This window comes from Palaemon carinicauda, chromosome 35 (genome assembly GCF_036898095.1).
Source record: "Palaemon carinicauda isolate YSFRI2023 chromosome 35, ASM3689809v2, whole genome shotgun sequence".
In the NCBI taxonomy this organism is placed as follows: domain Eukaryota; kingdom Metazoa; phylum Arthropoda; class Malacostraca; order Decapoda; family Palaemonidae; genus Palaemon; species Palaemon carinicauda.
In genome coordinates, this window is record NC_090759.1 from 77,430,689 (window position 1) to 77,454,627 (window position 23,939).

The 23,939-nt window shown below is 31.4% G+C and overlaps 1 protein-coding gene across 2 annotated transcripts in view; it reads left to right on the forward strand.

Moving 5' to 3' along the window:
• Nucleotides 1-493: 493 nt before the first annotated feature.
• The window catches only part of LOC137627898 (arginine kinase-like), an 80,471-nt gene continuing 57,025 nt past the window's right edge, over nt 494-23,939 (forward strand). For both annotated transcript variants that reach the window (XM_068359341.1, XM_068359342.1), the window contains exons 1-5: nt 494-694; nt 4,224-4,331; nt 10,954-11,098; nt 12,631-12,788; nt 14,251-14,380. In XM_068359341.1, coding sequence (XP_068215442.1) covers nt 575-694; nt 4,224-4,331; nt 10,954-11,098; nt 12,631-12,788; nt 14,251-14,380 — 661 coding nt within the window. In that variant the 5' untranslated portion in view covers nt 494-574. The remainder of the gene's footprint in view (nt 695-4,223; nt 4,332-10,953; nt 11,099-12,630; nt 12,789-14,250; nt 14,381-23,939) is intronic.

Consider the following 23,939-nt stretch of genomic DNA (forward strand, 5'->3'; position numbering starts at 1 on the left):
CATGATTGACCTTTAGACCTTGAAAGTCATCGGAATTGTAAGTTAAAGATATTTGAAGAATAGCTTGCTTTTAGAGGGTCTTGGGCACTGATCATATGTATATATAGTCAGCCTCTAGGTCATTGCCCCTGTCCCTGGCCGCTGCCATTCATGAGTGACCTTTAAACCTTAAAAGTCACCGGAATTGTAAGTAAAGATATTTGAAGAATAGCTTCCCTTGAGAGGGTCTTGGGTGCTGATCATATGTATATATAGTCAGCCTCTAGGGTATTGCCCCTATCCCTTGCCTCTGCCATTCATGAGTGACCTTTAAACCTTGAAAAGTCATCGGAATTGTAAGTTAAAGATATTTGAAGAATAGCTTGCTTTGAGAGGGTCTTGGGCGCTGATCATATGTATATATAGTCAGCCTCTAGGGCATTGCTCTATCCCTTGCTCCCGCCACGAGTGACCTTTAAACCTCATGAGTCGATTCTTTCTTATCCCAGGAAAAGGTGACCTCCCTCCACGAAGCCGCCGGCTCGGGGAACGTGACCAACGTGAGACGCCTGGTGAAGAGAACCCGAAGCTGGTCATGGCCAGAGACAAGGAGGGCGCCGTGGCCTTGCACTACGCGGCCAAATCGGGCGACCCCAAAGTGACCCAAATACATCATGTCCGTTGTATTCCTGCAGCGGTGACGGTCGAGGATAATGTGAGTTTGTTTTCAAGATGTTATTTCTTTATTTATTACTTTTTTCATTTATTTCTTGTATTTTACTTATTTCTTTATTCCATTCCTCGCTTGGCTATATTTTCACCCTTTGGAGTCCTTGAGCTTATAATATTCGGTCGAGGATAATGTGGGTTTGTTTTAAGGTGTTATTTCTTTATTCATTACTTTTTCATTACTTCTGTGTTTTATTTATTTCTTTATTTCCATTCCTCGCTTGGCTATATTTTCCCCTTTTGGAGCCCTTGAGCTTATAATATTCGGTCAAGGATAATTTGAGTTTGTTTTAAGATGTTATTCCATTATTCATTACTTTTTTCATTTACTTCTTGTGTTTTACTTATTTCTTTATTTCCATTCCTCGCTTGGCTATATTTTCTCCTTTTGAGTCTTGAGCTTATAATATTCGGTCGAGGATAATTTGAGTTTGTTTTAAGATGTTATTCCATTATTCATTACTTTTTTCATTAACTTCTTGTGTTTTATTTATTTCTTTATTTCCATTCTTCGCTTGGCTATATTTTTCCCCTTTTGGAGTCCTTGAGCTTATAATATTCGGTCGAGGATAATGTGAGAATTGTTTTAAGATGTTATTTCATTATTCATTACTTTTTTTCATTTACTTCTTCTTGTATTTTATTTATTACTTTATTTCCATTCCTCGCTTGGCTATATTTTCCCCTTTTGGAGTCCTTGAGCTTATAATATTCGGTCGAGGATAATGTGAGTTTGTTTAAAGATTTTATTCCATTATTCATTACTTTTTTTCATTTACTTCTTGTGTTTTATTTATTTCTTTATTTCAATTCCTCGCTTGGTTATATTTTCCCCCTTTGGAGCCCTTGAGCTTATAATATTCCGTCGAGGATAATGTGAGTTTGTTTTAAGATGTTATTTCATTATTCATTACTTTTTTTCATTTACTTCTTGTATTTTATTTATTTCTTTATTTCCATTCCTTGCTCGGCTATATTTTCCCCTTTTGGAGTCCTTGAGCTTTCAATATTCGGTCGAGGATAATGTGAGTTTGTTTTAAGATGTATTTCATTATTTATTACCTTTTCATTTACTTCTTCTTGTATTTTATTTATTTCTTTATTTCCATTCCTCGCTTGGCTATATTTTCCCCTTTTGGAGTCCTTGAACTTATAATATTCGGTCGAGGATAATGTGAGTTTGATTTAAGATGTTATTTCTTTATTCATTACTTTTTTCATTTACTTCTTGTGTTTTTTTTTTATTTCATTATTTCAATTCCTCGCTTGGCTATATTTTCCCCGTTTGGAGTCCTTGAGCTTATAATATCCTGTTTTAACAACTAGTGTCGTAGCTTAGCTGGTAATAATAATAATGATGATGATGATTATAGATTAATAATAATAGTAATAATAATAATGATAATAATAATAATAATAATAATAACAGTTAGAGACGTTCGTCTTGTTATTGTAACTCTCTCTCTATAATTTAAAATCGTTTCTTGAAATGATCCCTGTTCCAAGTGATAGGCCAAAACGTTCTTCTATTTTCGAGAGATTAATGTTGTTATTATTATTATTATTATTATTTTATTATTATTATTGTTGTTGTTGTTGTTGTTCTTCTTGCTGTTTTTTGCTGCTGTTATTGTTATATCTATTATTATACACTGCTCTAAATAAGCCAAAGACCATCAACTTTGTAAGCAAGCTTCGAGAAATGAGAATGCCATAATATTAAAAAAAATAAATACAAAGATAAAGAAAAGAGAATTATGAAGTGGGGGGGGTGTTAAATAGAAATTAAACTATTAAATATGAGTAAATGAAAAAAACATCGTGTAACTATAGTCAATTCTTTTTAGTGAGGCAGATTTATACCGACTCGCAGGGGTGCCCTTTTAGTTCGGAAAAAAGTTTCCTGCTATCTGATTGGTTAGAATTATCTTGTCCAACCAATCAGCGATCAGGAAACTTTTCCGAGCTAAGAGGGCACATCGGTGAGTCTGTGCAAATCTGCCTAACTAAAATAAGATTGACTTTAGCCTCATGGACCTACAGAACAAACAGATGTCAAAAGTTGCTTGACTGTTATTGCAAATATTAGTCAACCCTATCTCAATTATCTATGCATAATTGGTAACATTGTTAAGTACAGGTTGCTGCTCAATTCTCTATTGGTAACATTGCTCCATACAGATTGCTGTTCCTTGATTTATCTGGTATTATTAAACAAGTTGACGTCTTTTTATGAATGGGTTTTCATATTTCTATATTGACCCTAAACGCATGTGGCAATGTTGAATGAGTCCTATGATAAAATGTCACAAACTGAAAATAACATCTTTTTATAAATGGATTTTCATATTTTTATAAATTGTCCCTAAACGTATGTGGCAAAGTTGAATGAGTCCTATGATAAAATGTCACAAACTGAAAATAACACATCTTTTTATAAATGGATTTTCATATTTCTATAAATTGTCCCTAAACGCATGTGGCAATGTTGAATGAGTCCTATGATAAAATGTCACAAACTGAAAATAACACATCTTTTTATAAATGGATTTTCATATTTTTATTAATTGGCCCTAAAAGTATGTGGCAATGTTGAAGGAGTGCTATGATAAAATGTCACAAACTGAAAATAATACATCTTTTTATAAATGGATTTTCATATTTTTTTAAATTGTCCCTAAACGTATGTGGCAATTTTGAAGGAGTCCTATGATAAAATGTCACAAACTGAAGATAATAATGTTGTGTGAGCTTATGTTGAAGTAAATGTAACCGTTTTATAATTAGATTTCGGAAGATTTTTATCAGTATTGCTGATAACAAAAGAGAAGGAATTATATTTTCGTTTGCACTACAAAATAAAATCTATCCAAATTATGAGATATATTTACGGAAATGCCAAGTACAATACTTCATTAGTGTTTAAGCAAGCACTAAACACTAATGAAGTATTGTGTTGGCCTTTCAGTGAATATATCTCATAATTTGGATAATTTTTATTTTGTAGTGCAAACGAAAATATAATTCCTTCTCTTTTGTTGAAATACAAACTATCCAAATTATGAGATATATTATTGAAATACCAAGTAGAATACTTCATTATTGATTACACAAGCAGACTCCAAACTACCTCATTGTTAATATAATCGTATTAAATACTCTTTCTTATTCATTTCTTTCATGAGATATATTTACTGAAATGCCAAGTACAATACTTCATTATTATTTACGCAAGCAGACTCCAGACTCCATCATTGTTGATATCATCGTATTAAATAGCCTCTTTGATTAATTTCTTCCATGAGATATATTTACTGAAATGCCAAGTACAATACCTCATTATTGTTTACGCAAGCAGACTCCAGACTCCATCATTGTTAATATAATCATATTAAATATCTTTTTTTTTTTTATTCATTTATTTCCTTTTGCAGGGAGGGTAGACTCCAGACTCCATCATTGCTAATATAATAATATTATATATGCTTTTTTTATTAATTTCTTTCCATTTTCAGGAAGGGCGAACACCTTTGCATTACGCAGGCATGGCCAAAGGAACCGGTGCTGACGAAGTCTTCAGCCTCTTGGAGAAGGAAGGAGCCAGTGCTGATGCTGCTGACATGGTAATGCGATTTGTTTTTTATCTTAATTAAATTATCTTATCTATTTTAGAGAGGTATTATTAAGTGGTTACAGAAGTTATAGAAAGGATTGATATTCATTTATCTTTAAGATATTTATTTTAGAGAGGTATTACTGAGCGGTTACAAAAGTTATAGAAAGGATTGGTATTCATTTATTTTTAAGATATCTTATTTATTTTAGAGAGGTATTACTGAGCGGTTACAAAAGTTATAGAAAGGATTGGTATTCATTTATTTTTAAGATATCTTATCTATTTTAGAGAGGTATTATTAAGTGGTTACAAAAGTTTTAGAAAGGATTAATATTCATTTATTTTTAAGATATCTTATTTATTTTAGAGAGGTATTACTGAGCGGTAACAAAAGTTTTAGAAAGGATTAATATTCATTTACTTTTAAGATATCTTATTTATTTTAGAGAGGTATTACTGAGCTGTCACAAAAGTTTTAGAAAGGATTTATATTAATTTATTTTTACGATATCTTATTTGTTTTAGAGAGGTATTACTGAGCTGTTACAGAAGTTATAGAAAGGATTAATATTCATTTATTTTTAAGATATTTATTTTAGAGAGGTATTACTGAGCGGTTACGGAAGTTATAGAAAGGGTTGATATTGATTTATTTTTAAGATATCTTATTTATTTTAGAGAGGTATTACTGAACGGTTACAAAAGTTATAGAAAGGATTAATATTCATTTATTTTTAAGATATTTATTTTAGAGAGGTATTACTGAACGGTTACAAAAGTTATAGAAAGGATTAATATTCATTTATTTTTAAAATATTTATTTTAGAGAGGTATTACTGAGCGGTTACGGAAGTTATAGAAAGGGTTGATATTGATTTATTTTTAAGATATCTTATTTATTTTAGAGAGGTATTATTAAGCTGTTACAAAAGTTTTAGAAAGGATTAATATTCCTTTATTTTTTTCATATAAGATATATTTATATCCATGATTTATTGGGCTACATCTTAAGATATTTTTTAAACTCCGATCTCTCATCGTTGATATGTTACAAATGTTTATGTTCGTACGAAATTATCTATTTTATTTTCACGAACGATAAATATTAAGAGAAAATAGTTTTTGTTCCACCAACACTGAATATTGAGAAACAACTTTATTTTGATTTATTATGTAGTGAATAAATACTAGGAAGCAGGGCTTAACTATACTCATATCGTATGACGAGAAGGTAAGTTTCCTTAATAATGAGGTTATAGTAATTTTCTTTAAATTGTGTGCCTTACTTAATATCTTTATTTAGATAATACTATACAATACAGTGGTCCCTCAGAAATCGCGGGGGTTACTTTCCAAGGCGCTCGTCCGCACGGTAAATGAAAAACTGTGAAGTGTTTATAGAAATCTACAGTATAATTATTAGATATTTTTTTTTCAATTTCTTCTATTTCTTTTTTATTTATGAGGTTAAGCTTTGATAAGCCCGAGAGGGACTATTTTTGAAAAAAAGCTAAGAATTAGAATATGAAAAATATAAAACTTATCTTACCTCATAAAACAGCGATATAAAGAGGATTCTGTGATATAGATTTCATCTCCTACGCCTATTGACGCCAGTCATCTCTATCTTGAGCTTTACTTCAATACATCTGTCATGTACTGAGGGAGCGATAGGTGAACCGAGATGGGACGAGGGATTACTGTATAGTTTTATACTTTAATTTTCATCAAATCTTATATTTCACAATAACATTTGTCATAGAATTCATTAGCTGTGAGGTCAAAGACAGGAATTAGTAACTTGAAGCTCGAGAGACATGAGATTTATTACATTAGGTTAGTTTAGGTTAAGTCAATTTGCTGGGCATGTTTACACATTGAATTACCAGTGAATACTTCACACGTTCACAGATCAAAAAATCAAACACGTGCTGTGATCACTGCCACATAAACCAAGAGCATAATTTGCACTTTCTAGAATGCATATGAAGAGATTTGTTGAAGCATATTTGTATGCTTATGAGATGTATTTGCTGATATCGGTATGCTTATGTAATAGCAAGAATATGCATAAGATTCAGGAATACATGATGTTTAGGTGCAAAAAGAAAACACTGTGAATCCTGACCTATATTGTCTATTATCAATACTCTTACTTAGAAGATTAGATGATATATTGAAGATAGATGCAACTAGTCAGGGTTTACAGTCTTCATTTTTCTTAAAGGTATTTTTTATTTATTGGAATATGTATATTTACGAAAGGAATAAGTATACGTAGATTTTTATGCTCTTTTATTTCTGGACGTAGCACAAAGTTTAAAGGGATAAAAAACTGTATAATACTTAGTTTCACAAACGCCTAACCCTACTAAAATGTATAAACTATACTGTGCATTGAGCATTACACTGTAGACAATACTAAACCTTTTATTTTTCCAGCGTCCCTTTGATCCTGCCTTTTTCATGCTTTTCATCCGTTTAATTTCTCACTCACCTAATTGAGAAATGAACTCATTTATCTACCTTAAACTACCTTGTTGAAATATACTAAAAGCAAATCTTTAAACCCACATCTTCACAATATATACTTTTTAGTAGAGCCTGTAATTCTTGATAAGGAACGTGCTACCTAAGCTTTCGTATGATTTGTGTCCACCCAACAGTGAAAACATGGATTTCACATGCATAATAAATATGCCATAGGAGTAGGCTATCACTAAGATCGTCCTACTACCGAGAATGGTTTCAGTTTAGGGCAGGATAGATTACATGTCAGTATATTGTCCTATTGCAATTGATATGAATAAAGAAACTGCTTACCTCTAAGATGTTACCCAGATTCATATGTATCTACTTTACTATTATCGAGATGTTATGTTACACATAATTACAAGCAAAATCTCCGTCACCTCCCCCAGCTCTTTTGCATTAGGGAAAAACTTAGAATTGGAGTAGTGCGAGCTAAGATTTTCAAGAGCATCATCTTATATCAAGTGATGTAAGGTTTATTTGCTTTACTAACATAAAGTGGGAAGTTTCCAATGAGTGAATGTTCAATTTACATGTGCAAATTTGGCTTGACATAGTAAAAAAAAATATTCTACACAACTCGACATAGTCGACACTTTATTACTAACTGCCAGAAACATCGGTGATCACATCAGACCAGACATTTTTGATAAGCATCATTGAACTATGTAGACCATACCACTCCTAGATACAATATTAAAATCACTTTCATGGATCTTTATAACATTTCTTGTATAAATCTTATAAATTTAGCTGGACATAGTAAAAAAATATACTACAAAACTTTAAATTTGCTTCATATCTCACCAGTTGCTTCCCATCAAATATTTCCCGTGGCTTCACATTAACCACAAATCTCTAAAGATGGTTTTAAACTCCTAGAAAGACAGAATCAAAACAAACATCTGGATTGAAAATAAGGTTGAATTTTTACAATTAAAAATAACGTAAGCGTGTGAAAAATTAATAGAAATGGTTGTGGGAAAAAATCAGTCAATAATGCAGTTTATAATAGTATCTGAAGTTTGCAAATTATTACTTTACAATATTTTAATATTAACTCCTAAAGCTCACGATAGTTCCATGCAATGCTTGCAGTATAGCTATATTCAGGTTATTGTTTACCATTGGTTAGATTAAACCCAATTTACATCTAAATATCTTGTTATAGCATACTGCATCATCTGATTAGAATAGTTGAACGAAAAATCTCAGATGTTTGAGTTTTGTTTCCTAAATTTACCTACTTATAGTTGTCACTAAAATTTATTTGGCTGCCTTTTAAGAAGAGAAGGAGGTAAAATGTAACCTTTTGACTCTGCCTACAGAGTGGCAACACTCCAGAAGACTACCGCAAGTCTTCAGGATCAGGCTTATTAACTGTTGACAATAATGAGAGTCGTGGCCGGTCTAAGGGTCGGAAAGGTAACAAAGGCAAGTCCAACGGACCGTCAAGAGAACCTTCAAAAGGACGATCCAGAGACCCATCTAGAGAACCATCAAAGTCGAGAACACCTTCTAAACAGAATTCGAAACAACCATCTAAACAGGATTCAAAACAACCATCTAAACAGAATTCAAAACAACCGTCTAAACAGAGCTCAAAACAACCGTCTAAACAGAATTCAAGGCAGCCCTCAAAAGCTTCTACACCAGAGCCGTCTAACAATCTGAAATCCAAAGGTCCATCTAAAAATAACTCTAAAGCCCCTTCAAGAGCTTCTAGTCCACATGCAATGGTTGGAGGTGCAACAAACAATATAGAGATCATTGCGGCAATAGCAGCCGCAGAAAAGAATGATGATTACAAGCCGTTGAACGAAATTCTCATCAGGGGTGATGGGGAGAAGTTGTTAGGCCAGACTTCTAAGGATCCTGAAGTGAATGAGTACTTAAAAAAGATTCCAGAAAACCTGGTGAGATTGGGAAGAATCCAGGGGGGTGTCTTGAAAGCTTGTCCAGTGTGCCCAAGTCCCCTGTGGAAAACCTGACTTGAAAAGCACCCTGGGGATTTCAGAATATTTTGTTTTGACGTATTGTTGACTTGTCTGACTTGCACTGTTCTTTTGCACGTTCTAAGTGTTGTTTTTTGTTGGAAGAGTCTTTCACTACATCCGACCTTCTATGGTGAACTAAAAGATGTTAGAAGATGACATGAAAAGCATGCTCACATCTGTCCTATTAATTGTTTATAATTGCATGAATATATGGTAGCTTGTGAAGGGAAACTTACATCAATTAGGTTTTTTTCATGAATTTGATCAAATTTGAATCTTTCATGGGAAAACTTGTAAGATTCAATATTTTTATGAAATATATTATAGATATTAGTGTAAAAATAGTAATAGTAACACATCGTCCATATAGTTCAATTCATCCTGTAATGGTATAACCTTTTTTCGTACACCTGAGCTTCGTTCGTTTAGTACATATGTATACGGATTGGGAAATTTGTACAGTTATTGAATATAGTTCAGCTTAACAGTATCAGCTGACAATCATTTCATAGACGAGGACAATCTGGTTTTGCAATTCATTTCTTACAAAACAGGACTGGATTACCAGTAATGAAATAACACAAGCTTCGTTTTAGTACATTTGGTATATCCAGCATCGTAGTGAAAGGTGATCCACTGGAGCTAGTTTACGGGTTATCTTTCAGGTATAAAAACTATCAAGCTTCGGTAACTGAATTTAAGATATGAAATTATGTCCTTGTTCCTGATAGATGAGAGTTGGTCGTAACTTCAGAATTGTTTAAAAAATCTGACAGTCTATCATGACTGGATTTTAATATTATCAGTCTTTAGAGACTAGATCTTACTTATATTAAATCATTCTTGCATCAGATAAAGAAAATACAATATAAAGTCTGCATTGACTCAATTTTACTTATAATCTGACAATGTTATGTTGAAGTTTGAACAATAGTACTTTCCGAAAGGCTCGCCTCATACGTTCCACAGACAGCAGTCTTTAGTGTCTGACTTCTTGAGCTTTGTATGACATGTTTAACTTGTGAGCACAAGACATCACGAGGTTGCATCTGTTTTAATTTGTCTTAGATGTTTCAAAACTGGGGAGCTCCACAGTGTGCGTACTTCAATCGATTATGTCTTTCGTGTGAGAGAATGAACAGTTGATCTTTTATAAATCTCCATTTGGACATTCATGCACATAAAGATGCCCACTCCTGTCTGTTTGAAATGTTACACTTCACTTTGTTTTAGAGTTGTCATGATATGTGAGTTAAAATAGTTTTGTGTTTACTGTTTCATTTCAGGATTACATATGTTTGTTTACGACCCATTAATTTTAGCAATAAGTTGGATTTTGGCAACAAGTTGGACACTGATAGATAAGCTATATAATTTGGCAAAATATTTCAATTTCTTGTATATGTTTCCATAACGTCATTGAAATTATTCATGCAGACTAAATGATTGATATTGTTCAGTCATCCTTCACATGCAGTTAACCTCAGTAGATGATAAGAGTCAAGAATAAAGTGAAATAAGTTAGATCAAATTTTAATACTACTAGGCATTGTGGTGTCAGTTTAATACTGTATGTTTTCAGGAATGCCTTATATGATAACCAGTGTCCTTCGACAGGGCTTAAGAAAGTAGACCTATATTTTCAGATGTAAATTGTTTGTATATTTCTAAAATGTTCACCATATGATCTGGTTATTATACGATGGATTTTAGAATTCAAAGTTGATCTCTTGTGTGTTTAGTTTAACACCTCTCTTACTAGATACAGTCCAACCAAGTTGGATAGACTAGTTGTGAATTAAGTTCTTGAAACTTAATTTTCATCTGGAATCTAATTTTAATCTTGAAGCCAATTTTCATCTGCATATTCCCTATTTGAATTACATATTAAGAACAAAGTTATATAATCTACAGAAAGATATTTACCAGCTTTTCTCTATTTTATGGAGCAAGTCACTATTACAATGGCTCAAATCTTATAGGATTGAATAGATTGCCATATGGAAAATATTTATGAATAGCCTTAAGGCTCTCGTGCTAGGCAGTGCTAGAGACAGTCATAAATCACATCCAGCAAATTCATTAATGTAACTTATGCAGGAATCGATCGAGGAGCTACACAAGGCAGTGGAGGAAGGAGAGACCAGGAAGGTGGTACAGCTTCTGGATAAGAGGAAGAAGGCCCAGACGAGGGACAGGAACCAAGCGAATATCCTTCACAAAGCTGTTCTTCATGGACACACAGGTACTGGTGGGAGGAGTGGTAACCTTCCTTTGTATGTCATTATTCATCCTTCTTTCCCACCGTTATCCCAACATTCAGGGGTCGGTTGCCTGATGCGCCCTCTCCAATGCTTTCTATCAAAGGAATCCTTCTTCATCCTTCACCAAACCTCTTCTCTCCATATCATCCTTCACTTGATCTCGCCATCTAATTCTCTGCCTCCCTCTCGATCTTCTCCACGTAACAGGCTCCTCCCAAGCCCTTCCCACTCACTCTCCACCATCCATCCTCAACTCTGGCTTCACCTTAGTCGTGACACTCTTATCATCTCTGTAATCTTAACTACGCCTGCCATTCTTCTTATTTCTTAGAGACTAAATGATCTTTACTGTTCAGTCATTCTTCACATGCTGTTAACCTCAGTGGATTACAAGAGCATTTTTTTATTATTTTCAAAAAGATGAGTCCATTGGTTCATTAGCACACTTGTACAATAGTCAATACGCTTGATTTTAAAGGTCAGTATCATCTTTGGTCCTTTGAGATAGATGATTTTATCTTTGAGAAGCAAGAAAAAGTAGGTCTCTATGGTCTCTAGCGTTCAGTATAAAACTTTAGTTTATGATTGCATAAGTTTTATTGATTGAATTCATAATGAAACCTGGAACGGGAAGCGTAAAAAGTCGCCAGAAGTAATGTACAGTAAATTAGTGCTCAGTTAAGGTAAATTACTATTATAACTAAGGAAAATATAAAAAGTTATGATGTAAATTGTGGGCCAAAATCATGGTAAAGGCAAAAGTCGGATATATAACTTGATGATAAGATATAGGCACAAAAGGAAAATTAAATAAGACGATATTGACCATTTTGATGTGTTTTTTTTAAGTAGTTCTTAAATTCATCTTGGACTCCTCACCCAAAAACCTATATTTGTTATCCCTAGTTTTATAACCTAGTGAAGTGACGAGGTAAAATGCAATTAGTTAAGAACAGATTAAATGACTGTGAAGGAATCTGAACTTGCAGACTAGAGAGTGACTAGTTGAGGGTAAAAACTGATCTAAGGCAAAACTATTTCTATCTATATATTTTATATATTATATACTAGCGTACGCGACCAGTCAATAATGACGGCTAAATATTTAGTCCTCACCCTCTCCCCCTTTCCTCTGGAGATACCTTTCTGACCAGGGTGAGCGTGACGGTGTTTATGTATGTATATATATATATATATATATATATATATATATATATATATATATATATATATATATGTATATGTATATATATATATTTTTTTATTATATATTGTATATATATATACACATATATATGTATATATATATACACATATATATGTGTATATATATATATATATATGTATATATATATATATATATATATATATATATATATATATATATATATATATATATATATATATATATATAGGTTAGTTAGATGTTACCTAGAGCAGTCAAACCATTTTTCGGTTGCTAATCTCATCTCGGTCCCACTGAAATCATACAACGAGAAACTCCTCATTTCAGATCTTGTACGATACATGGTCTCATCCTTCCCCGAACTCATGAAGCAAGAAGATCGCGCTGGGAGGACGCCCTTGCATTACGCTGCCGTGATCAGGGACGGAGGACACATCTACAAGATCTTGGAGAAGGAGGGTGCTGACTCTAAGGCAAAAGATCAGGTGAGATGAATGCTATCAGCAGTTTGGCCTATTCTTTACGTATTCTCCTCTGTCCTCTTATACCTGACTCCATCATGAGGCTCAATACTACGCAGTACTCTAGAAGTTTTATTCCAGCTGTTACCAAGTTGTGGAATGATCTTCCTAATCGGGTAGTTGGATCAGTAGAACTTCAAAAGTTCAAAGTTGGAGCAAATGTTTTTTTGTTGACCAGGCGGACATGAGTCTTTTTATAGTTTATTTATGACATATTTGTTTTTGATGTTGTTTATAGTTTATATGTGACATGTCTGTTTTGACATTGTTACTTTTTTTAGAACGATTTATTGTTTATTTGTTCTCTTCATTTATTTATTTCCTTATTTCCTTTCCTCACTGGGCTATTTTTCCAACTAGGGTTGTAGCTTGGATAGTAGTAATAATAATAATAATAATAATAATAATAATAATAATAATAATAACAGTGAGATTACCAAACACTAGGTTGGACAGGGCACCAATCCGGCCGTTGAGATACTACCACTAGAGAGTTATTGGATCCTTTGACTGGCTAGACAGTAATGCATTGGATCCCTCTCTCTGGTTACGGCTTATTTTTTGGTTCCCTGCACATACACCGAATAGCCTGGACTATCCTTTACATATTTTCCTCTGTCCTCATACACCTGATAACAGTGAGATTACCAAACACTAGGTTGGACAGGGCACCAGCCGGCCGTTGAGATACTTCCACTAGAGAGTTATTGGATCCTTTGACTGGCTAGACAGTAATGCATTGGATCCCTCTCTCTGGTTACGGCTTAATTTTTCTTTGCCTACACATACACCAAATAGCCTGGCCTATTCTTTACATATCTCCTGTGTCCTCATACACCTGATAGCAATGAGATTACCAAACAATTCTTCTTCACCCAAGGGGTTAACTACTGCATTATAATTGTTCAGTGGCCACTTTCCTCTTGGTAAGGGTAGAAGAGACTCTTAAGCTATGGTAAGCAGCTCTTCTAGAAGAAGGACACTCGAAAATCAAACCATTGTTCTCTGGTCTTGGATAGTGCCATAGCCTCTGTACCATAGCCTTCCACTGTCTTTGGTAGAGTTCTCTTGCTTGAGGGTGGACTCTGGCGCACTGTTCTATCTGGTTTCTCTTCCTCTTTTTTTTTATTTTTTTGTAGTTCATATATGGAGGATTTGTTTTAATGTTACTGTTCTTGAAATATTTAATTTTAATTTTTGATTACTTCCCTTGTAGTTTCCTTATTTCCTTTCCTCACTTGGCTATTTTCCCTATTGAAGCCCTCGGGCTTATAGCATCCTGCTTTTCCAACGAGGATTTTAGCTTAATTAGTGATAATAATAATAATAATAAGAATAATGTAATTTTCACTCAATTATTCATGTGTTTGTAGTTTTGCAGAAATTCTGAGCATAAGATTATTAAATTTTATATGTTCCTTTTCAGTCTGGTCACTCCCCGGAGGACTATAAGAACGACCCAAAGATCCTGACGCAATGGGATCTGAAGAATGAACTCGAGGAAGGAATAGGTCATGACGGTGGCGGAGGACGACCTCTGACGAAGGGGAGTGAAGGTAAGGTTGACCTATGACCTTTTAAGTGTGATTTATAATTAACCTTAACAATTTAATAATCTTTATTGAATTTTATTTGTTTCTGTCTTTATTAATTTGAATATTTAAATATCTTGGTTAAATGTTGCTTCAGTAAATAGTAGTTGATTTTTTGTTTTTAACTTTAGTAATTTTAATATTTAAATATATGTAGGTTTAAAAGTTGCTTTAGTAAATAGTAGTTATTTTTTTTACATTTTAGTAATTTTAATATTTAAATATCTGTAGATTTAAATTTTGCTTAAGTAAATAGTTGATTTTTGTTTTTATCTTTACTAATTTGAATATTTAAATGTGTAGATTTAATATTGCTTTTATAAATAGTTGTTTTTTAAAGCTTGAAACTAGTTAACCTTCAGTAGAAGACTTGATTTAGCATTAAAAGCCAAGCAGAGCATTTTCTCTTGAAGACAAGTTTAACTCTGGTCAGTTGTGAATTAGAAATAGATACTTAAGGTGTATATACACGTTCAAAAAAAGCGTCAAAATTTTGCATCAAAATTTTCATGCAAAATTTGAGTGTTTGTAGGACGTTTTGATGTCAAAATTTTGCTTAAATTTTTTTTTTTTTTTTTTGACATCAAAACGACCTACACACATTCAAATTTTGCATCAAAATTTTGATGCAAAATTTGAGTGTGTGTAGGACGTTTTGATGTCAAAATTTTGCTTTAATTTTTTTTTTTTGACATCAAAAGGTCCCACACACACACACACACACACACACTCAAATTTTGCATCAAAATTTTGATATCAAAATTTTAATGCAAAATTTGAGTGTTTGTAGGTCGTATTGATGTCAAAATTTTGCTTCAATTTCTTTTTTTTTTACATCAAAACCTCTAATTTTGCATCAAAATTTTTATATCAAAATTTTGATGCAAAATTTTGACGCTTTTTTTGAACGTGTATGGGCCCCTTTAAACCAGTTTTATGTAAAACCCTCGTGAATTGATGGGGAACTAGCAGCCAAGTAGATCAATTTCATTATACTTACACTTTTATAAGTGGCATGAATTAGCCAAAATAGTTTTATATTTACACTATAAGTGAGTGATAATCGCTTTACAGTTCTATGCATTAAATGCTTCATTTTTGCCCAGCTGATTTTGTAGCTTTGATGGAAAGTATAAAATCAAGAGGACTGACGAATTTTTGAACCAGATATTAACACGTTCTCATAAAACGAAGTAAAAATGAAATATTTTTGAGTGGTATTCGAAATAAATTAGAATTTAATTCAGAAAAAAATTTGAATTTCTTCAACTAACTTAAGCGGATACAGTACAGTGAACAAGAGAGGATTTCATCAGTTTATGTTTTATATGTAATTATCTTTATTTAATTTGAATTATTTATCTTATTCGCCCAAATTATCGTTATTTTTATCATGTTTTAAGAAGGACACATTACAATGAACACGATAGGATTTTGTCATTTCATGTTTTATATATATATGGTACAGTAATAATCTTTATTTCATTTGAATTATTTTTCTCATTCGCCCAAATTATCGTAATTTTAATCATGTTTTAAGAAGTATATAGTACAGTGAACACGATAGGATTTCGTCAATTTATGTTTTATATGTAATTATCGTTATTTGATTTCAATTATTTTTCTTATTCACCCAAATTATCATAATTTCAATCATGTTCTAAGAAGGATACAGTACAGTGAACACGATAGGATTTCGTCAATTTATGTTTTATATATAATTATCTTTATTTCATTTGAATTATTTTTTTTTATTCGCCCAAATTATCGTAATTTTAATCATGTTTTAAGAAGAATACAGGACTGAACATGATAGGATTTCATTACTTTTATGTTTTATATGTAATGATCTTTATTTCATTTGAATTATTTTTCTTATTCGCCCAATTAATCGTAATTTCAACCATGTTCTATAGGTTAGGTAATGTTATCCATACATTTACCCTTTGGTGTCCATCTTTTCGTTCACAATAATTATGAGTGATTATTTGTTTTTCGATTACGGATTTATTTATAAGATAAAAAATGGTTTATACAGATTAGATAATGTTGTCCATACATTTAAATCTTATTTATTTCAAAGCTATCATGGCGTCCAAAATTCCGGTTATAATACTTATGTTTTTTTTTTTTTTTTTTTTTTTTTTTTTTTTTTTTTTTTTTTTTTTTTTGCATATTATTTTCATACGTACGAAGGACTGGATTAGACATTAAACTTATGCTAATGAATTAACTACAAAATGCGTTTTAATATACATCGCCATCCTTCAAATTTTCATTCCTTCTGAGACCGTGTTGATATACCAGCATTTATTTTTGCCTGTTGTGATTTATGAGGAATAAAGCCTCGTTGCCATTTCACTCCTAAGCATGAACCATACAGGAGGTATGCGGTCTTTATCTAGTAATTACAGATTTCTTCTAATCTTTATCTAGTAATTACAGATTTCTTCTAATCTTTATCTAGTAATTACAGATTTCTTCTAACCTTTAGTAATTACAGATTTCTTCTAATCTTTATCAAGTAGTTACAGATTTCTTCCAACCTTTATTAAGTAATCACAGATTTCTTCTTCCCTTTGTCAAGTAGTTAAAGATTTCTTCCAACCTTTATTAAGTAATCACAGATTTCTTCTTCCCTTTGTCAAGTAATTACAGATTTCTTCCAACCTTTCTTAAGTAATTACAGATTTCTTCCAACCTTTATCAAGTAATTACAGATTTATTTCAACCTTTATCAAGAAATTACAGATTTCTCGTAACCATTATCTAGTAATTGCAGATTTCTTCCAACATTTATCAAGTAATTACAGATTTCTTCCAATCTTTATCAAGTAATTACACATTTTTACAACCTATATCAAGTAATTACAGATTTTTTTCCAACCTTTATCAAGTAATTACAGATTTTTTCCAAAATTTATCAAGTAATTACAGATTTCTTCCAACCTTTACCAAGTAATTACAGATTTCTTCCAACCTTTATGAAGAAATGACAGATTTCTCGTAACCATTATCTAGTAATTACAGATTTATTCTAACGTGTATCTAGTAATTACAAATTTCTTCCGGCTTTTTTCAGTAATTACAGATTTTCTTCCAACCTTTATCTAGTAATTACAGATTTTTCCAACCTTTATCAAGTAATTATAAATTTATTCCAACCTTTACCAAGTAATTACAGATTTCTTCCAACCTTCATCATGAAATGACAGATTTCTCGTAACCATTATCTAGTAATTACATATTTATTCTAAAGTGTATCTAGTAATTACAAATTTCTTCCGGCCTTTTTCAGTAATTACAAATTTTCTTCAAATCTTTATCTAGTAATTACAGATTTATTCTAAACTTTGAGAAGTAATTACAGTTTTCTTCCAACCTTTATCTAGTAATTACAGATTTATTCTAAACTTTAAGAAGTCATTACAGTTTTCTTCCAACCTTTATCTAGTAATTACAGATTTATTCCAACCTTTACTAAGTAATTACAGATTTCTTCCAACCTTTACTAAGTAATTACAGTTTTCTTCCAACCTTTATCTAGAAATTACAGAATAATTTAACCCGTACGCTTTGGCCATAACATGGGAATTTCATGACACCATTTCACAGACTTACTAAATGCACTTTTTTTTAAATTGGTTTTGTAACACCAGCAACCGAAGGATTACAGTACACTTTGAATTACAGAGCTATAAAAAGCACCTTCATAAACATAAAATTTGTATCACGAGCGTTAGTGGTGATACATAAGGAAATAAAAGCACTTTCTGGAAATCTACCGGCTATCATTGTTATCATTATTACTATAGTTATTATTATTATTATTATTATTATCATTATTATTAAATTTATTATTATTATTATAGTTAATATTATTATTATTATTATTATTAATTTAAAAATTATTATTATTAATTTTATTATTATTATTATTAAAATTATTATTATTATTATTATTATTAATATTTTTATTATTATTATTTATCAAATTATTATTATTATTATTATTATTATTATTAATATTTTTATTATTATTATTTATAAAATTATTATTATTATTATTATTATTATTAAATTTATTATTATTATTATAGTTAATATTATTATTATTATTATTAATTTAACAATTATTATTATTAATTTTATTATTATTATTATTATTATTATTATTATTATTATTTATCAAATTATTATTATTATTATTATTATTATTATTATTATTATTATTATTATACGTCATGGTTTGAATATTGATAAACACACAGTCATTTCTTAGGGCTGTGAGATAAAGGCTTTCAAAGGATGGCTGGGTAGATATGGTTTAATTGGTGGCTTATTATGCATGTATTCATTCTAGCCTTTATTCTGTTTTTTCATTGCTAATTATACACGTTATTTTGTTAAGCATTGGCCCAAAGTTATTTTCAGGATATTTTGACTATTATTATTATTAGTTTATATATGACATATCTGTTTTTGACGTTGTAAATAGTTTCTATATGACATCTGTTTTGACGTTGTTACTGTTTTTAGAATGATTTATTGTTAATTTGTTCTCGTCATTTATTTCCTTATTTCCTTTCCTCACTGGGCTATTTTCCCTATTGGAGCCCTTGGGCTTATAGCATCTTGCTTTTTTCAACTAGGGTTGTAGCTTGGCTAGTAATAATATTAATAGTAGTAGTAGTAGTAGTAGTAGTAGTAGTATAGTCAATTTTCTTTAGTGCGGGAGATTTGCACCCACTAACAGGGGTACCCTTTTAGCTCAGAAAAGTTTCCTTATAGCTGATTGGTCGCAAGTATTATTGTCTGAATACTTCCCACCAATCAGCTATTAGGGAACTTTTCCGAGCTAAAAGGGCACCCCTGCGTGTCTGTGCAAATCTGTCTCACTAAAAAAAAATTACTATAATAGTAGTAGTAGTATCCAAGCTACAACCCTATTTGGAAAGGAAGAATGCAACAAGCCTAAGGACTTCAACATGGAAAGGGAATAGCAAATAAACTCAATATAATTAGAAATAGATGATATAAGATATATCAAAATCAGTAACGTTAAAATAGATCAGTCATATATAAACTATAGAACGAGACTTATTAGACCTGTTCAATAGAAAAAAAATGCTAAAAGTTAGAACTCAAGTTCCAACGATTAACTTCATAACTTCATTTTTCAATTAAAATATGTAGTATTAAAAGGCCGTTTTTCAAATGAAATGTGCAATATTCCAAAGGCCTGTAAAGGTTTCTTCCATTTTACGATAAATTCAATGCAAATGAGATTAATTCATAACTTTGTGCCAATGTTTGAACAATTAATAAAAACGGCAGCTGACGTCTGTGACTCAATTCAGCATTTATACTAACTCTCTAATGATGCATTTGTCTGATTTAAACATGATTTAACACTCTCTGCATCTTCATTTCTATGATTCTCCTCTCTGTATTCTATCTCCATGCCTGTAACCTCTTCTACTTGTTATTGGTTGAATTATCAATCGACCTTATTCGAAGTTGACGCTGAAGGGTCTTCGCCTGAATATTTCCATAAAACATTATTATTATTATTATTATTATTATTATTATTATTATTATTATTATTATTATTATTATTACTATTATTTTAATTATTATTAATGTTATTATCATTATTATTATTATTATTACTAGCTAAGTTACATCCCTAGTTGGAAAAGCAAGATGCTATAAGCCCAGGGGCTCCAACAGGGAAATATAGCCCTGTGAGGAAAGGAAATAAGGAAATAAATAAACGCTATAAGAAATAATGAACAACTAAAACAAAATATTTTGAAAACATTAACTACATTAAAACAGATATTTCATATATAAATTATAAAAGGACTTATTTCAGCCTGTTCAACATAAAAAGTTTAGATTTAGATACATAAAAACTGTTTAGATTTAGATAGAAGAACCGAAATACAGGTTACACATTCCAGTACATACCCTTTTTTTTAATAACACAAAGTATATGGCAACAGCAAAAGTTACTGCCAAAGATCTCAAGGAACTACTTGAAAGTGGTCTTTTTTAATTCAGAAATCCTTGCCATACTAATAAAACAAAGTATGTGGCAATAGTTAATTTCAAACATTTCAAGGAACTGCTTGAAAGGGGTCCCCCTTAATTCAGAAATCCTTGTCATACTCAGAGGAACCGCACTTAAAATGCGTCCCTCTCAGTACTGAAAAGAGCTCTCTCTCTCTCTCTCTCTCTCTCTCTCTCTCTCTCTCTCTCTCTCTCTCTCTCTCTCTCTCTCTCTCTCTAATCTCGAGTGATACACAAGATTTCTTTTAATTCTTGTACAAAATCATACTTAAACCTTTTACATTTTATTTCACATTTGCACCCATCTTTCAATGTTTCGAAATTACGTGTTTACATATATAATATTTACAGCTTTTTTTTAAATCTTTTCATTATTGCACCTTTATATTCAGCATCTTCAGTATCAGTTTTTTTTTAACACCTTGGCCTTTTCAAATACCGCAGTAGATATTACGCTATTTGTACAATTTAAAAGCGTTTGAAAATATATTAAATAATATTTTTGTAAATACAATTAACCACACTTATGTGTATATACATTATAACCACAGTCAACATATGTGACCTCCTAGACGTCCTAAATAAGTTATTATTTCTCAACCCTTCATAAATTCTCTTCCTACTTTTTAGTATATTTTATTGTTACTTAAAGAAAATTTTATTATTACGACCCAAAAATATTATTGCTGTCCTCTGAACAATATTTGCAATGAAAATGAATGAAAGGAAAGAAACTTTGTTTCTTTCTCTTTTTCTTTCTTTTGCCTCTTAATTACAGGAAATATAATAAGGAAGATAAACACTCATCAACGATGATTATATAATATTATTTATTTATTTATGTAAACTGCAAAACAACCCACAGTTTTTATATGTACAGTAGGTGATTTAAAAGGGATGAAGTCATCATAATCAGGCAAAGGAACATAAATATCCTTTGTAAGCTTTGTCCATTTCGGTTATCAATGCCTGTACTTAGAAAGAGCTTTTCAAGGTCAGTATTTCCTGTTATTCTTATGCAAGTGTTATAATCTTTCACGCAAACATAACATAAATTAAATTTCATAACTACAGTTAATCCAAGTTGGTCAAGATGTGGCTATTGCAACGGTTTTAATATATTTGTAAATACACACATTTTGTTTATTACTAATAAGATTAAGATCAAATTTACACATGTCCATTTGAAATATTTATTTTTTCCTGTTATTCTTATGCAAGTGTTATAATCTTTCACGCAAACATAACATAAATTAAATTTCATAACTACAGTTAATCCAAGTTGGTTAAGATGTGGCTATTGCAATGGTTTTGATATATTTGCAAATACACACATTTTGTTTATTACTAATAAGATTAAGATCAAATTTACACATGTCCATTTGAAATATTTATTTGAAAATGATGAATTTCAACTTATAATCTTTTACAAAAACATAACATATATTTCATAACTATATTTAATCCAAGTTAAGATGTGGCTCTTATAAGCGTTGTATCTGCAAATACACATTCATTCTGTTTAACAAAGCATTTATTTCATAAATACAGTTAATCCAAGCTGGTTAAGATGTGGTTATTACACTGGTTATGATATATTTGCAAATACACATTTTGTTTACTAATGTTAAAATTAAGATCAAATTTACACAGGTCCATTTGAAAAATTTATTTGAAAATGATGAATTTCAACTTTTTTCACCATTAATATGCAGAGTTTCATAGTTAAATGTAGATTAAATTTGTTGTTGAACAATTTTATTTATTAATATTGAGATTAAGATCAAATTTACACGGGTCCATTTGAAAAATATATTTGAAATTGATGAATTTCAACTTTTTCCTCACTATTAATATGCAGAGTTCCAGCCACAGTTGAATGTAAATTAAATTTGTTGTTGAACAATTTTATTTATTAATATTGAGATTAAGATCAAATTTACACGGGTCCATTTGAAAAATATATTTGAAATTGATGAATTTCAACTTTTTCCTCACTATTAATATGCAGAGTTCCAGCCACAGTTGAATGTAAATTAAATTTGTTGTTGAACAATTTTATTTATTAATGTAAAGATTAAGATCAAATTTACACAGGTCCATTTGAAAATTTATTTGAAAATGATGAATTTCAACTTTTTCCTCACCATTGATATCATTTTAAAAGTTTCACAATACACAGTTCCAGTCACATTTAAATGTAAATTAAAATTGTTGTTGAACCATTTTATTTATTAATGTTAAGATTAAGAACAAATTTACCTAAATCCATTTGAAAAATTTATTTGAAACTAATGAATTTCAACTTTTTCTTCACCATTGATATCATTTTAAAAGTTTCAGTCACATGTAAATGTAAATTAAATTTGTTGCTGATTTCCACACTTAATTACATTTAGAATTAAAAAGTTTCTGCTGTTATTCATACAATTAATTCTCATTCATACAAACGCCGATATACAGTTCACTTTGAGTATGATGCCACTTAGACGTCCTTCCCAATCCTATAAGGAGCGAAAGCTATCAAGGGGAAATGTCTCTCTGATGTTATCTGTTTCCGGTTTTCAAGGTATGTGCAATTATTGTTATATTGGATCTCGCTTTCATTGCATATTAGGATTCGTTCTGAAGCGTAAGGAGATTTTGCCTGCAAGCATATCCTTCGATTATAAGTACCCATTTGTTTTCGTAGAACGATATCCTTCGACTATGTTTACCCATTACTTTACATAAGACGTTAACCCTTTGGGCGCAAAGCGCTCGCCAAATACATCCAATGGCGCCCAGAGGGTTTTAGGGATCATTCTGGAGTGTGAAGAGATTTGGCCTGTAAGCATATCCTTCGACTATGTTTACCATAACTTTACATGAGACGTTAACCCTTTTGGCGCAAAGCGCTCGCCAAATACATCCAACGGCGCCCTGAGGGTTTTAGGGATCATTCTGGAGCATAAGGAGATTTTGCCTGCAAGCATATCCTTCGACTATGTTTACCCATTACTTTACATGAGACGTTAACCCTTTGGGCGCAAAGCGCTCGCCAAATACATCCAATGGCGCCCTGAGGGTTTTAGGGATCATTCTGGAGCATAAGGAGATTTTGCCTGTAAGCATATCCTTCAACTATGTTTACCCATTACTTTACATAAGACGTTAACCCTTTGGGCGCAAAGCGCTCGCCAAATACATCCAATGGCGCCCTGAGGGTTTTAAGGATCATTCTGGAGCATAAGGAGATTTTGCCTGCAAGCATATCGTTCGATTATATTGAGCCATTTCTTTTCGTACGATGTTAACTCTTCGACTACCAAGCGCTCAGAAAATACGTCCAATGACGTTCAGAGCGTTAAGCCATATTGATTTCTGCAAATGTGTTCCTCAATTGCAAAGTTTCTTGAGAAAATTTGTTGATAGTGTAATTATATTTACAAGGTATCAAATATCTGTT